At 40.3% G+C, this 13,185-nt stretch overlaps 1 protein-coding gene across 1 annotated transcript in view; it reads right to left on the bottom strand.

The window, feature by feature from the left end:
* Nucleotides 1–2,448: 2,448 nt before the first annotated feature.
* The window catches only part of LOC118422750 (DNA polymerase zeta catalytic subunit-like), a 48,162-nt gene continuing 37,425 nt past the window's right edge, over nt 2,449–13,185 (bottom strand). The window contains exons 21-32 of the mRNA XM_035830495.1: nt 12,674–12,792; nt 11,063–11,181; nt 10,161–10,385; nt 9,445–9,606; nt 8,543–8,750; nt 7,670–7,887; nt 6,834–7,086; nt 6,135–6,325; nt 5,580–5,807; nt 4,998–5,064; nt 4,386–4,547; nt 2,449–3,837 (exon numbers count right to left, since the gene is read on the bottom strand). Of these exons, the coding sequence (XP_035686388.1) occupies nt 3,691–3,837; nt 4,386–4,547; nt 4,998–5,064; nt 5,580–5,807; nt 6,135–6,325; nt 6,834–7,086; nt 7,670–7,887; nt 8,543–8,750; nt 9,445–9,606; nt 10,161–10,385; nt 11,063–11,181; nt 12,674–12,792 (2,099 nt within the window). The 3' untranslated portion in view covers nt 2,449–3,690. The remainder of the gene's footprint in view (nt 3,838–4,385; nt 4,548–4,997; nt 5,065–5,579; nt 5,808–6,134; nt 6,326–6,833; nt 7,087–7,669; nt 7,888–8,542; nt 8,751–9,444; nt 9,607–10,160; nt 10,386–11,062; nt 11,182–12,673; nt 12,793–13,185) is intronic.

A 13,185-nucleotide genomic window follows, 5' to 3' on the forward strand; every position in this document is an offset into this window, starting at 1 on the left:
TCGACGATTCTACTGGATCGACATCTCTCCTGTGACATATATATGTAGCACTGTACAATTAAGTAATAAATTTGGTGGTGGATGTGAAACTACATGCAGATCGCTTCAATGCATTCTTGTTACAATGCTTATGTTGCCTTATGTTGAAACGTTATTTTGCCCACCTTGTTTTTTTTGTGCTCTCCCATTAGATTTGAGTTTTAAAATGATGCCATCCATAGGATTGGACAAGTTTTTTTTTTTCAAATCCACTTGTATGTCCTATCGGGCAAGCACATAAAAAATTACTTTTCCTAAACAATTTTTCACTTACCTAATTTTAAAATGTCACTTTTATCTGCATTCTCACTTCCAGGAATAGAATTCGTATTATTGCCTCTATTTTTCCATGTTGACCATTGCTTGATGTCCTGGCTGTAAAAAGTAACAAGTATATCAAAATCTCACTCAATGGAAAGAAAAAAAAAATTTACTTGCCCAATCGGGCAAGTGGGGTAGGCCTAGGACACGCACTTGCCCGAACAGCACTCTTTTACTTGCTATGGATAATAGGGCTAGTGGGCGTGTGCAACCCTGATCCACAAAAGTTATTTGTTGTGGCCTACCTGTCGATGGAAAGCTTGGTGACGATAATTCCGGTGAACTCCTTTGTTAGATGCAATCTCTGCTTCAAATCAGACGTGAATAACAAGAATTTTCTAATTAATTTCAACATTACTCTACCCGTCCTCGATAGAAAAGCGTTCTGATATGAAAATAACATGACAGTAGTTACTGTAAATGCAGAAATGTTCGCGGTGAATTAATGTTCGCGGTTTTCACGGTGACGACTTCACCGCGAACATTTTACTATTATACATGTAGTATTGGACTGCAGTCTATGGTGTTACCGCAAACTTAAAACCACCGCGAAAAGTCCCTTTCCCGCTACCACGAAATTAAATCCCCGCGGACTTAAATGCATTTACAGTATTAGAAAATTCTTCCCATGACTCCGACTATACCGCATCGCCTCTTTGTACGGTTGTTTGCTGATTTAGATGTCGCAGAGAAGCCATCGGGAAATGGTAGAAATGCAACACAGAATGTAACAAGAGTTCGGAGACCTCATACCTCCATGAAATATTCTGATTATGCAAATGACTTTCACATTAGCATAATTTATGCTTGCTTATGTACACCTTTAACTAACGTACACAGGTCACAGTGTTGACAGACCAATCATTTACTACACGTACTAAGGAAAATTAGGACACTTTCAAATTAATTATGCAAATTTGGGACTTATTTGCATAATTAGTATCTGCTTAACTTCCGCCTGCCACAAACTACATAATGTAACATGTATTTGAGTGATATATTGGAAAACACTGTAAATATACATTTTCCGCATTAAGTATGCAAATGAAGTCCAAATTTGCATAATTTTGATTTCATTATGTACATCTCTGCCACATGTACCTGCATACCAAATAGCATGGAAATCCATCATTCCTATGTTCCGTTATGCTTCTTGGAAGATTTTGACAAAAATGCTCCTGCAGTTCCAGAGCAAGCTGCTAGGGGGTCCAAACATACACCACTTCTTCCTTACATCAAAAGCTATCTGCCACCAAGAAATCAAGACCATAGCATGTCCAGATAAAAGATTAAAAAAATTGAAGTTCTGCTGCAGTACCAAGGTCACACACCAGGGGGCCCAAAATTGACCTTGACCTTTGTCTTCCCAACCCCTACCCACATACCAAATATCATCGTAGTCCATTAAGAGGTTCTCAAGTTATGATGTCCACAAATATGCAGACACACACACACCAAAAACTATACCTCCATTTTTTTATGGAGGTAATAAATCGTCCTTATTTGCAAAATCATTGTTTATGTTCATTTTTCCTTCAGCTATACCTCACCATGTTGTCCGGGTAGCGTCTCTGGTGTGAATCTCTCCCTTCCTGTCCTCCATTACTCCATAGCAGACATTCAAGAGTGCAGCTTAATCATTGCACAGCTAATACTATTATCTCCATGAAATGTCATATGGAGGTTATATTTTAACACACGTGCTTGACTACGCTAAGAATTCCTTCCTTTTGGCATCGCATGACAATCGTAAGAGGTATGTGATCAGGCCCTTACTGGCCGAATATTGATACACGGCTTTCTTTTGTGCCAACCCAGGCTTACATTTATAATGATGCTTTGGGAATGCGCAAATATGAATATAATTGGTCTACACCTGCTTTGCGATAACAATCGTTGACTGATAATATTCTACATAATACATGTTTCTGTCAATGTCTAAAAAAAAATTTATTATCTTATTCTCACACGTACCTTTCATCTACAGCTACATGTACCTAGTCTGTCAATTTGTTAATTTATCACAATACGTTTTTGGCATTACTCACTATGTAATTCTATTTAAGAAAAAATGACAGTGAAACAGGCTTCAAGATAAAGAAAATCTTTGTTCTGACGGCATATAAAAATGTTCAAAAGCACCTTTACAAAATCACTGTACACATTTGACACAGACATGGCCATCTCATACATGCCAAAACGTCTTACTGTTTACGTTTAAATCACAGTCTTCTCCACATAATAATTTAGTACAAAAATAGCCCTTTGTTACTTTCTTCTTACAGTTTAACACTCAACAGCGTTTCCATCGAAAGTGGTTGGTAAAAACAGTTTCACTTCGCCAACAACTTTTTTTCACTACACAATTACTTAATACAGTACCATAGCCATTAAGTGTCATAGTGCTGACTCCAAAATGTTGACCACTTCTAGGTAGTTCACGTACATTGATAGGTTTGAACGTAAGCTGTTGCTAGAACACAACTTCACTCGCAATTGTTTGCTGCAACATTGATAGTGCCCCACGAAGGGGGTACAAGGATACATTTTTTTGTATATTAAGTATACACTCAAACTATGAAGAACTACTAAAGGTCTATGGAGCTAGTTGTCTAGTTTGCATGCCTCCATACCATAGTCCTCGGACAGCCTAAACATTAAGTAGTCGAAAATGTTGGGAATCACAGTATTATGTGCCACAAAGGCAACTACAATACTGCAAGTAAGTACAAGGGACATTGAGAGAGACAAAACAAGAGAAGAGAGTAGTAAGGCACATCCTATTGCAGGAAAAGAACTTACACAAAGAACCTCTAAGAAGGACACAATACCTCAAGTAGTGAGACTGCCATTTAAAAAAGAGAGGAGTGGTCTATTCTTTTGTGAAATGCAAAAGTGATATTTGACATTGGTTTACCAGACAACCCCTTTGTCCATATGGCATAGCCCTAAACCTAAAATCATCGCTTTACCCTCAGACAACCTTCCATCTTGACAAACAGCTTGTTCATTGCAACTGTATGGAACATAAAAATGATTTTTCACTTTGATTTCCACAAGACTCAACTTCTTATTCTTAGATGAAAATAACAAAGGATTTCCAAATATCCTCAGGCAGGTAGTATTTTGAATGCTTAAAACATTATTGCAACAAGTTGGAAGAAAAGTTCTTTCTCCAGGCAACATCACTGAAGAGGCTTGGCAATTTCCATGCCTTAAAGGCTAATAATGTATAGAGCTAAAAGCTACAGTGCACCATCCCATTGCTAAGTCTTGTACTGCAACAAAAGCAAGATGAGGTTGTAATCGTTGAAGGTTTCTTACTAAAGGTTATCCATCAAGGGACTTATCCAGGAGCTCACGAAAGTATGTCGCTCTTTCCACATCGTTCTTGGCTTTCACGTACTTATACAGTACGGGACAGTCCAGAGAGATGCAGCTCGGTTGACCAGGGGACCCAGTGCAGCTCCGACACACCTAGAGTAAAATAAAAAAAGAAACATATACCTGTTATAATACTTAAACCCTTTTCCGCATACAATTCAAGTGTGTCAGGTGGCAAGCAACTTTTACATGTACAATGCAAGTGGTTTACACAAAATATTTTTCTGATGATTTTTGCATGTCCCAATGGCACGAGCCTTATTGCAACTCCTCTACTTGGCTGTATGGATCAAATTCTATGGATCCGTGGGTGGGGGTTCGATCCCAAGGTTGACCCCCATTTCAGATATACTGTAAGCGGATTGCATTCCTCATTTCAGATGTCAACAAAAAGCCGGTGACTATGTATGTATGGGAGAGCTGCATGGGTTAGCATAAAACGTCTTCACATCATGAAAAAACCCGAAACTTTCATTAAGAAGGTAGCGACCTGGTGTATTTAGCTAAATGCGCGAGTTGTGGCAAGTCATCAGTACAATCTTCCAAAATTGCGAAAAGCATCAAGTTTTTTCATTGACCATTCCAAATGTTGTTGGCGTTATAATACAAGTATCTCTTAAGAAAGGAGTTGCATCGCATACCTGTTGAAGATGCTGGTATGTCCGTTCCCATGCCCTTATTTGGTTGTTGAGCGTTACGGCGACCAGTTGAGGATCGCCCTGACAGTGGGTACATACCCCCTGTTGGGCGGGCCCATTACACACAGGACAGTTCACAGTCTGGAAGAACTGGGAGATGGTGCCCTGTACATGTACACAACACATGGTGCGGTGTCAGTAATCATCATGATAACAACACAATACAGTGCTCAAAGTACTGTTAATTTGTTAAAATTTTACATGCAATTGGAAAATTCAGTTTGTTTGTTTGTTTATTCTTGACATGCAAAATACTATCTAGTCAGTTGTAGACACAAGCTCTCAAACAGTGTAATATACACATTACCCCACATAAAGAAACTAAAAAGGCAACATTCTTGCAAAAATGCAGAATGTTTTCCAATAGCTTTTTGTCAAACTACTCATATTACACAAAAATGTAGCATTATGCTTGCCCTATAGTATTGTGTGCTAGTAAAAAGAAAAGAAAAGAAACTACTGTACTACATCTTCTTATTTCTGGACCAAGTCATTAACATAATTACTATACCATTAATCTTGCCCTATAGTATTGTGTGTGAGCCAATCACTGACCTTCCTGGAGTCTGGCAGAAGCCGTGTAGGTGCTGCAATGCGATTGGTTCTTGGCAACTCCCTATACCTGAAGAAGGGTATATGGAAATACACAACATGTCAGAAACCATTACAGAGTCGCCAATAACAAACTATTCCATCAACAAAAAATAAAGAGACTCAATTTAGAACTGAGAGTATATCGATCTCACAAATGCTTTCATCTTAAGTTATCAGAAATTTCCCTTTCACATTTTGTATAGTGTTGTAAGGAAAAATTTTACATGCAACTTCATCAAATGTTTCATTCCCAGCACTGACTTGCCGAAAATCAGGAGCATAATGTCAGGAATCTACCACCATTACAGTTCAGACAAGGTTGATGGTTCCTGTGTATTCCTGCTGCTTTTGATTCACTTCTTACATCATCATGCCTTTTGGTTACCAAAAAGTTAGCACTGTGACAGTAAATCATATGATGAAGGTCAGCGACATCGACCAAAAATTCATGGTGTTTTTATTTGTGTTGGAACACAGCTCAAATTTTTAAAGTACAGATTCTACCAACAGAGCTTTTATTCAAATACAGAATCAGAATCTCACCAGCTAAAGACATCCACACCAATGAGAGAGAAGACCCGGTTCAGAGCAGGTAGAATCTGTTTGTTGATGTAGTAAGTGGCGTTGAGGCGGAGGTTGGGGTCGGTTAACACCTCGTGGGGCTGACGGACCAGCTGGATGAGAGGCAAACCCGGGCTCCCGTACACGATCACGTAAGGCACGCGTTCGCCAACCCTGGGTTCTGCTCGCCGGTCGCTTGACAAGAGGCGTCTAAAATATCAAAATTATCCAAACATTGTATTTGCAATGTTATGAATGAGTAAACTGTACATGTGACATTAGAAAAGAAGACCTGTGTAATGCATTACAATCAGAAGTCCTGATACAAAGCTTGGTTTAACTTCTTCCTCATCACAACTAAAATTGCTTGAAGTTTAATCTTCTCCATCTTAATCTTCTCCAACAGTAAACTACAAAAAAATTTTTTGTAACCCTTAGAAGGTAGAAAAATAAAGATTAACTGAATTACACAGTGATGTTAGAACAATTAAGGTTAAAATGTAGAATTTACATCGATACACTGGTGTATCTACACACCGTGCGATCTCCAGCGCTGGAACACAAGCCGTAGGCCTGTAGTACGCCATGCCGCGATACTCCTTAGCGATGATGCAGTCCTGCATGCTGGCCCGACCCTCCAGGAGCTTGGTGCACTGTCTCTCCACATACTGTTTCACTTGGGAGACGTCCTTGCATGTGAACAGGGTCTTCAAGGAGCACTCAAGGATCTGTGAAGACCAGCATTATATTAACAATGTCAGATACATGTGACTGATTGTGCTTCTTACCATCCACGTACATGTAAGTATTGACAATTATTTGTACTTTTCCTTCAAAATGGAAGCAGGTTGTCTGTTAGTGCATTGTTGCTTAAAGCAAAGTACACCAAGTCACCCATACTCTCATCGGCAAGTGTGTTGGGTTCTTTGATGTGCGGTTTCAAACATGATTGTCATGCCTTAAGCACCCTTTGTAAGAATTCTTAACATCACAATCCAAAATGATCCCTCGTACTTCAATCATATACACATGTACATACATAGTCATCACATACATATTCAAACTCTATCGAGTTGAAACAATAACAAAGTTCCATTTCCAGTGTGACCTATTATCAATCATTACAGTGAGGTCCTTATCACATAGTCCAGTCTCTAATTCAATAAAGTTCATTTTAATAATTGCTTTTCTTTCAGACACTTGACTAGTCTTGTTGGTTTGGGTCAATTATCTCACCTTTGAGGCAGCTGGACAACCATCCCTCCTGACCGTCTCAATCCCTTTGGCATCAAACACAGGCTCCTTCTGGTCTTGAGTCTCGTACATGTAGCCCACGTAACGTTTCTTGGTCTGCAGCACGCACGGCAGGTACACCTTCTCAAACTTCAGCTTGACAGGCTTAGGGTTGTCTGCCGTGACGGTCTCCGCGATCTCCTGGCCAATCTGGAAGGCTCGATCTTTGGAGGCTCCCTTCAGTAGAACGAACATGCTGCAAGGAATAGCACAAGGCAGTTTGAACAAGTGTGTGCAATACTACATTAGCTTGTGTACATGAAGGTAGAGTGCACTATATTACAATGTAAAGCATTTACTTATCTTCATCTTCTCTGAAGTCATTCACAGGCTAGTAGCTAGTAATGCGATGGACTTCACTACAGCTCTAGTAGATCCTCCTGTCAACCCTCCCTCTACTTGAACTTACTAAAATGTGGCCTTAAGCTTACTGGCTAATGCAAGCAATTGACATAAAATAAAGGCTTTGATTTGACCAGACTCACACTTTCAACACTTACTCTTCTCAATAAGTGTGTTGGCTTTTTTTAAGTGCAGAGGTTTAACAGCTAACAGTGTTAGTACACTTAAACCTTATGATTTACCATACGCAGGGACACCAAATTTGTCCTTACCCAAAGTACAGAGCACAATGGCTTACATGTCTACGTACATTACTGGCATTATCAATTGTTTCTGAAGCTTGAAGGATTCTATATGTTTTGCTACATGTACATGTATATATTTGAATTATGATTCAGGGGCAATGGTGTCACAAACATGGCAATTGTGTCACTAACCTGTCTGTGTCACCATACACCACCCGGGCACCCCACTTGGGTGTGTCGTTGACCAATCGGATGGCTCGCTCCAGAGTCTCCCTTGCCTTCCTCACGATACTGTCTGCGATCTCGATGCACGCCATGCGGCCCGAGAAGTTGGCGGAGGTGTAACCGTACGTCACGTTGGCTATCAGCTTCAGACCCAGCTGTCGGGAGTGCAGCATCCTGGTGAGATTCTGATGGGGAATTAACAGTTTTATTAGTTTCATGTGCATTTTTCAAACTAATAAGCACAATCTCACATTCACATTTTTCACAATATGATACAACAAATTAACTGACTTCTTTCACCTCCCTGCCCTTGAAACTGCAAGCAACACATTTGGAGCTAAACAGTGCAAATGCCAGTTCTTCCACATCAAAAAATTTAGGGTCTTGGTTTGAGTTCACGTTTTGATTTTTTACTGCAAAATAATATTTGATACTAACATGCCTGAAGAACATGGTTAGTGTTCTTCTTTTCATGAAAAGTGTGTTTGGGATTGAGCATTTTTTCCTATTATCTGTCCCTGATGAATGTAAGCTGTCTCTTAGAAAAATATGAATGAAAAATAAACCGCAAAAAATGGATGTTAGACAGAAAAAAAAAACCTCTGCATAAGACGAACATGGCCAATGTAACCACTTTTTGGTGGTCCCTTAGATAATCTTTTCCATTGACAAACATGTACATGTAGGCACAGTACATGTACTGTCTTTATTGACCACATACATAGATTAGATTGTATTGATTCCCCCTGAGTAGTTTGACCGTACATCTTTTTCACATTAATTTCTGGATGTACAATTGTACATGTAGGATATAACTACTCTGTTCGTAGCTACAAGTACCTTATCCTGTTTGTAGTCCTTCATGGACTTCTTGACCATGATGCGTGTGTTGAGGATGTCCTGCAGCATGCCTGGTAAGACGCCCTTCCGTACATCCTTTGTGATGAAGGCCACACCGTTGGGCGACACCGTCAGACGGTCCTGCAGTTTCCTCAGCGTGCCAGGAGGAACCTTCAGGCTGCTGCAGCCAAATTCAAACTCTCCTGGCCTGTATGGCAAAACATGCAGAAAGTACAATGTAAATACAGACTGAAGGATGAATGGTCTGCAATACATCTATAATCTGCTAGGAGGCAATGTGAGGAGAAACTAAAAGATAGTAGTATCCAGTATTTGATTTTACATGTATGTCATATCTGGGCTGCGATAACGTTCGATACAGGTGTTCCGGACCTGGTGATAAAAAGCCGTATCACACAGGCTTCGAAGTTTTATCACATAGGCTTCCATCGAATAATTCGAACATACTTTGCGCACAGCGTGATCGAAAAAATCGAATACCTGATTTGGACGTTGGAACATTGCTGTTGCAACAATTTTTGTTCGAGGGCACAAAATTTTTCAACTTCTGGCTCATTTCGCATCAAAACATGGGTTTTCGCAGGTGGGTATGACATAATACAACACACTGTGTATTCCGCATCACACTCGGTCCCAGCCCTCCCACGGGTCGAATAGCCCTCCGGCCTTCGAGCGATCCTACCCACGGTCGGGCTGGTACCTCGGGTGATACGGAATACACCGTGTTCTATTCTATATAAACTGCTGCTGGGATCCCTGACACAGGGGTAGGAAGCAGTCCGTGAAGTGATTTTAAAAAATATCGTTTTCGGAACCGATGGGGAGGAAATAATTTTGCATTTGCTAGCAAATGTTTGTTGTAGTAGTAAGACTGTACTTACTCAGACAGGTGTTCCACTCTCCCCAGACATGTGGTGTAACAGTAATTGTAGGCGATGACGATGGAAGGGTAGAGAGACTGGAAATCCAGCACCAATACAGGGTGGGTGTAGAATCTTGACTCAGGCTCTAGAATCAGTGGAAGACACTCAGGAGCTCTTTGCCTACAGAAAAAAAAATAAAAAGTAGGTCAATAACCTTAATAGTATGCTAATTCAATTTCACACCAACTTACAATTAAATCTAACTTCTTCAGTTGATATGTATTTGTTGAATGCAATTTTCTTGACCAATTGAGACAGCATTATTTTTCATTACAAATTAAATACATAAAGTACAGTCCCCAGTTTTTTAAAGTTTTGTATGTACTTTAACATTCAAAGGAAAACAGCAAAGTGTGATAGTATTTCAAAATACATGTGACAACATCAAATTGAAACCAATAATGGACAGTAGAAGGTATGCAATAAAAAATAGAGTCATGATGGTATGGGCCACAACCTGGAGGTAAAATGACTTAGTCTAGTACTTGGTAGGTAGGAAGGTAGATTCAATGTACATGTATGCTGAAAATAATAGTTGCTGCAAATTTTTTCAACAAATCCTTTCCATTCTGTTACACAAAGGTTTCTATCAGTAAACTTAAAATCTTAGCAATACCTACAGAGGCAGATATACCAAAATATAAACAAAATGTCCAACCAGTTGCAAGTCGTACCTAGCTCTTTGCTGCATACTAGGTGAAACTGCAATGTAGTTCATGGGCTTGGCTATCCTCAGCATCATAGACTCCACGCGATACTGCGACCCTCGTGTCAGGACGTGGTAGAACTGGATACCGAAGAGCCGGGCAAGCTCGCTCGTCCGACCAATCAGATCCATCTGTTCCAACAGCTGCAGGTTACCGCGACAACGCGTGACGAAATGGTCAACAGTTCTCCACCTGTTAAAGACAACGGTACATGTATGACAATGAGAATTACAAGCTTTTGTAGTTACCTTGGGAAGGAGTTTCATTTCTGGCAGGGGTCCTGTTTGTGTTTTTGTGTTCGCACCTTTAGCGTATGATCCTTTTGAATAGATTGGTGCGTAGGTAAAATTTGTGTGTAGGTAGCTATTGCGGTCTCGGAGAAACATGGCAATTTTTGGTCCTCTTGCAGTATTTTCAGGTACTACAGCACTACAGAAAGCCACCCCTTCTAGAAAGTAGTAGTATAATCCATGCACAACTGGTCAGCCATGCCCAACAAACAATCATTGTATAACCCCAGGGTTGGACAAGTCCACTAGCCCAATTATCCCAGTCAAGTGAAAGTACTGATCGGGCAAGGACATCTACTTCCCCAACTGCCTAATCAGGCAAGTAAGATTTTTCCATGAGTGAGATTTTGATATAAATCATACAGATTTTGGCCAAGCCAAAAGTTTGTTCGGACAAGTAAATTTTTTCATGCACTTGCCCTATAGGACAAGTGAATTTTACATAACTTGAAACCCTGAACCGTTAAACCCTGAACTGTATATGAGAGGGAGCTAGCATGGATTGATCTAAGGAAGAAGGGAAGGGGAGGATCACTAACATATGTGATGGCAGCAGGACATAAGACTTTAAACTCTCACCTGAACAGATCAGTCTTGTTGTCGAACCAGTCCGACAGGGTGCGGAAGGAGTACAGCGGAACGCGCTGATGCATGGCGTGGAAGGCCACGTTCTCAAACGTGTAGTTGTTCAGGGCCAACTGTATGTGTACAAATGTATATTATCAACATCACAACTTTTAGTCATAAGTAGTGGTGCGTACCGAAGCTCACGTTCCGGTTCAGGTCCGGACTCGAGTCCAAAGATTCCGGTTCAGGTCCGGACTTATAAGTCCGGTTTTTGACGGTCGCTAATTTTCCCATATAGACACAAGCATAAAGCGACTTGCTCTAGGCGACACGTAATTTGCGTCTCCGGCGCCCGCAACCACATTCGACCGGGCCGCATGCTATAAAAATATTGCCAAAGACGACTACATCATTTTCAAAGTTGTAGAAACATTGACTTTTAATGAAAACTATCGGGAAATCACGGCAAAATCCGACCTTTTCCGCTTGTTTTTTGACGGCTGAAATTTCGAAATGGCGCTTGCGAGGTCATAGGGGTCAATAGGATAGCCTACTGTAATGTGGGTAGAAATGATGCGTGCGGTGTTTTTATACTCTACATTCAACCTTACAAATTAATTGTAAATTTATTCGTTACAAAGATAAAGACAGGAGGTATAAAATAGTTTATGAACTTCAACTTTTTTTTTATAAAACGTGTCGGTGTTTCTTTTTAACAAGCTGCTCACCCATGCTTTCAGTGAAGTATCCCGGCAAGCGGCAAATGTCAACAGTCGCCGGAGATTTGTTTTAGCTTGTTTATCTCGGAAATTTTCTTCATTTTCAGAAGATATGGGACTTAAAACCCACACCAGGAGATAAACAAATCCACATACTTTATTTTCATGGGTAATATTGCTAAAGTGAACCTGTCATTTTTGCCGCGTTGCCGGATTTTGAAAGAAGGTTCCCGTGGCGCGACCATGTGCTTGGCCCGCTTATGGCGGTAGCCCGGTAGGACAATTGATCTTCGCAGAAATACGTTATTTTCTGGCCCGTTGGCTGCGATTAATAAAGTTACATAGGTATCTATCGTTGTTTTTAGATGATACTAGTATATAACAAGAAAGAGATTTCCAGTTTTCCAGAAAACCGGTTTTCGACGTTCCGGTTTTAACCGGACTTGAACCGAAAGTTATAGCAAGTCCAAGTCCGGTTCGGCGAACCGGTACGCACCACTAGTCATAAGCCATAACATCATTTTAATTTCAAAACAAAAGGATTTTGCCTTACGTATGTTTGTTTTGGCACAGCAATTGATACAAAAAAGCATACAAGTTATCCCTTAACCCTTGTCCTGCTCAGCCTGTTTATATGCGGGATAGACATATTTAAACCTTGTCATGCTGAGCTGTATTGTTATAACTTTGGGGTATTTCTCGACATGTAAAAAGGTGGATACCACTGCAAAGCTCATCGAATGGGGGAGTTCATCTGCAGCAGTAGCACATGAAGCCCTCAGCTCTAGGAGGTTAAATTGGCCAAAACATATAGCCAGCACAACAAGGGGTTAATGAGTAATTCTTTTTCTAAAACAATTGTTACTGTACTCGTACATTTAAAACAAGATTTTGTTTGTCCTACCTCATTCCTCATGAGTCTCCAGACATTGATGACTATACGCCCGACAATGCTGATCTCCGACATCTGGTCTGCACCCCACTCATCCTGGTCAGCAGAGAACCTGCTCTCCTTCGCGGCATCTGCTCAAACAAAAGACAAACATTCTCTATCAACACTACATACAAAAGCATGAACAAAGGGTGTAAAGACTTTCTTTATCAGGGCTGTACCGAGCTTTAAAGGCTTTTCTGTTTAACTCATTGTTTAGGAGCACATGTTTTTAATTTTCATTGTAAGATCAGTCATTTTCATCATTTCTATGTCAAGAAGTTCAGATTTCTCACGGATAGGGTGAATTTTTTTTCTGTTTCAAGAAGCAACAGTAAACTTTTGTATATATACACAATACTAACAAATCTGACAATGGTACAACATCAAACTTAAGCTGGTATCCATTCTATTCCAGTTCTGTTCCCTCCTTTGACTGATTTCCTGCAGAACTGTCTGGCACAGATTACAATGAAGAGAAACAA

Source organism: Branchiostoma floridae, chromosome 9 (assembly GCF_000003815.2).
Source record: "Branchiostoma floridae strain S238N-H82 chromosome 9, Bfl_VNyyK, whole genome shotgun sequence".
In the NCBI taxonomy this organism is placed as follows: domain Eukaryota; kingdom Metazoa; phylum Chordata; class Leptocardii; order Amphioxiformes; family Branchiostomatidae; genus Branchiostoma; species Branchiostoma floridae.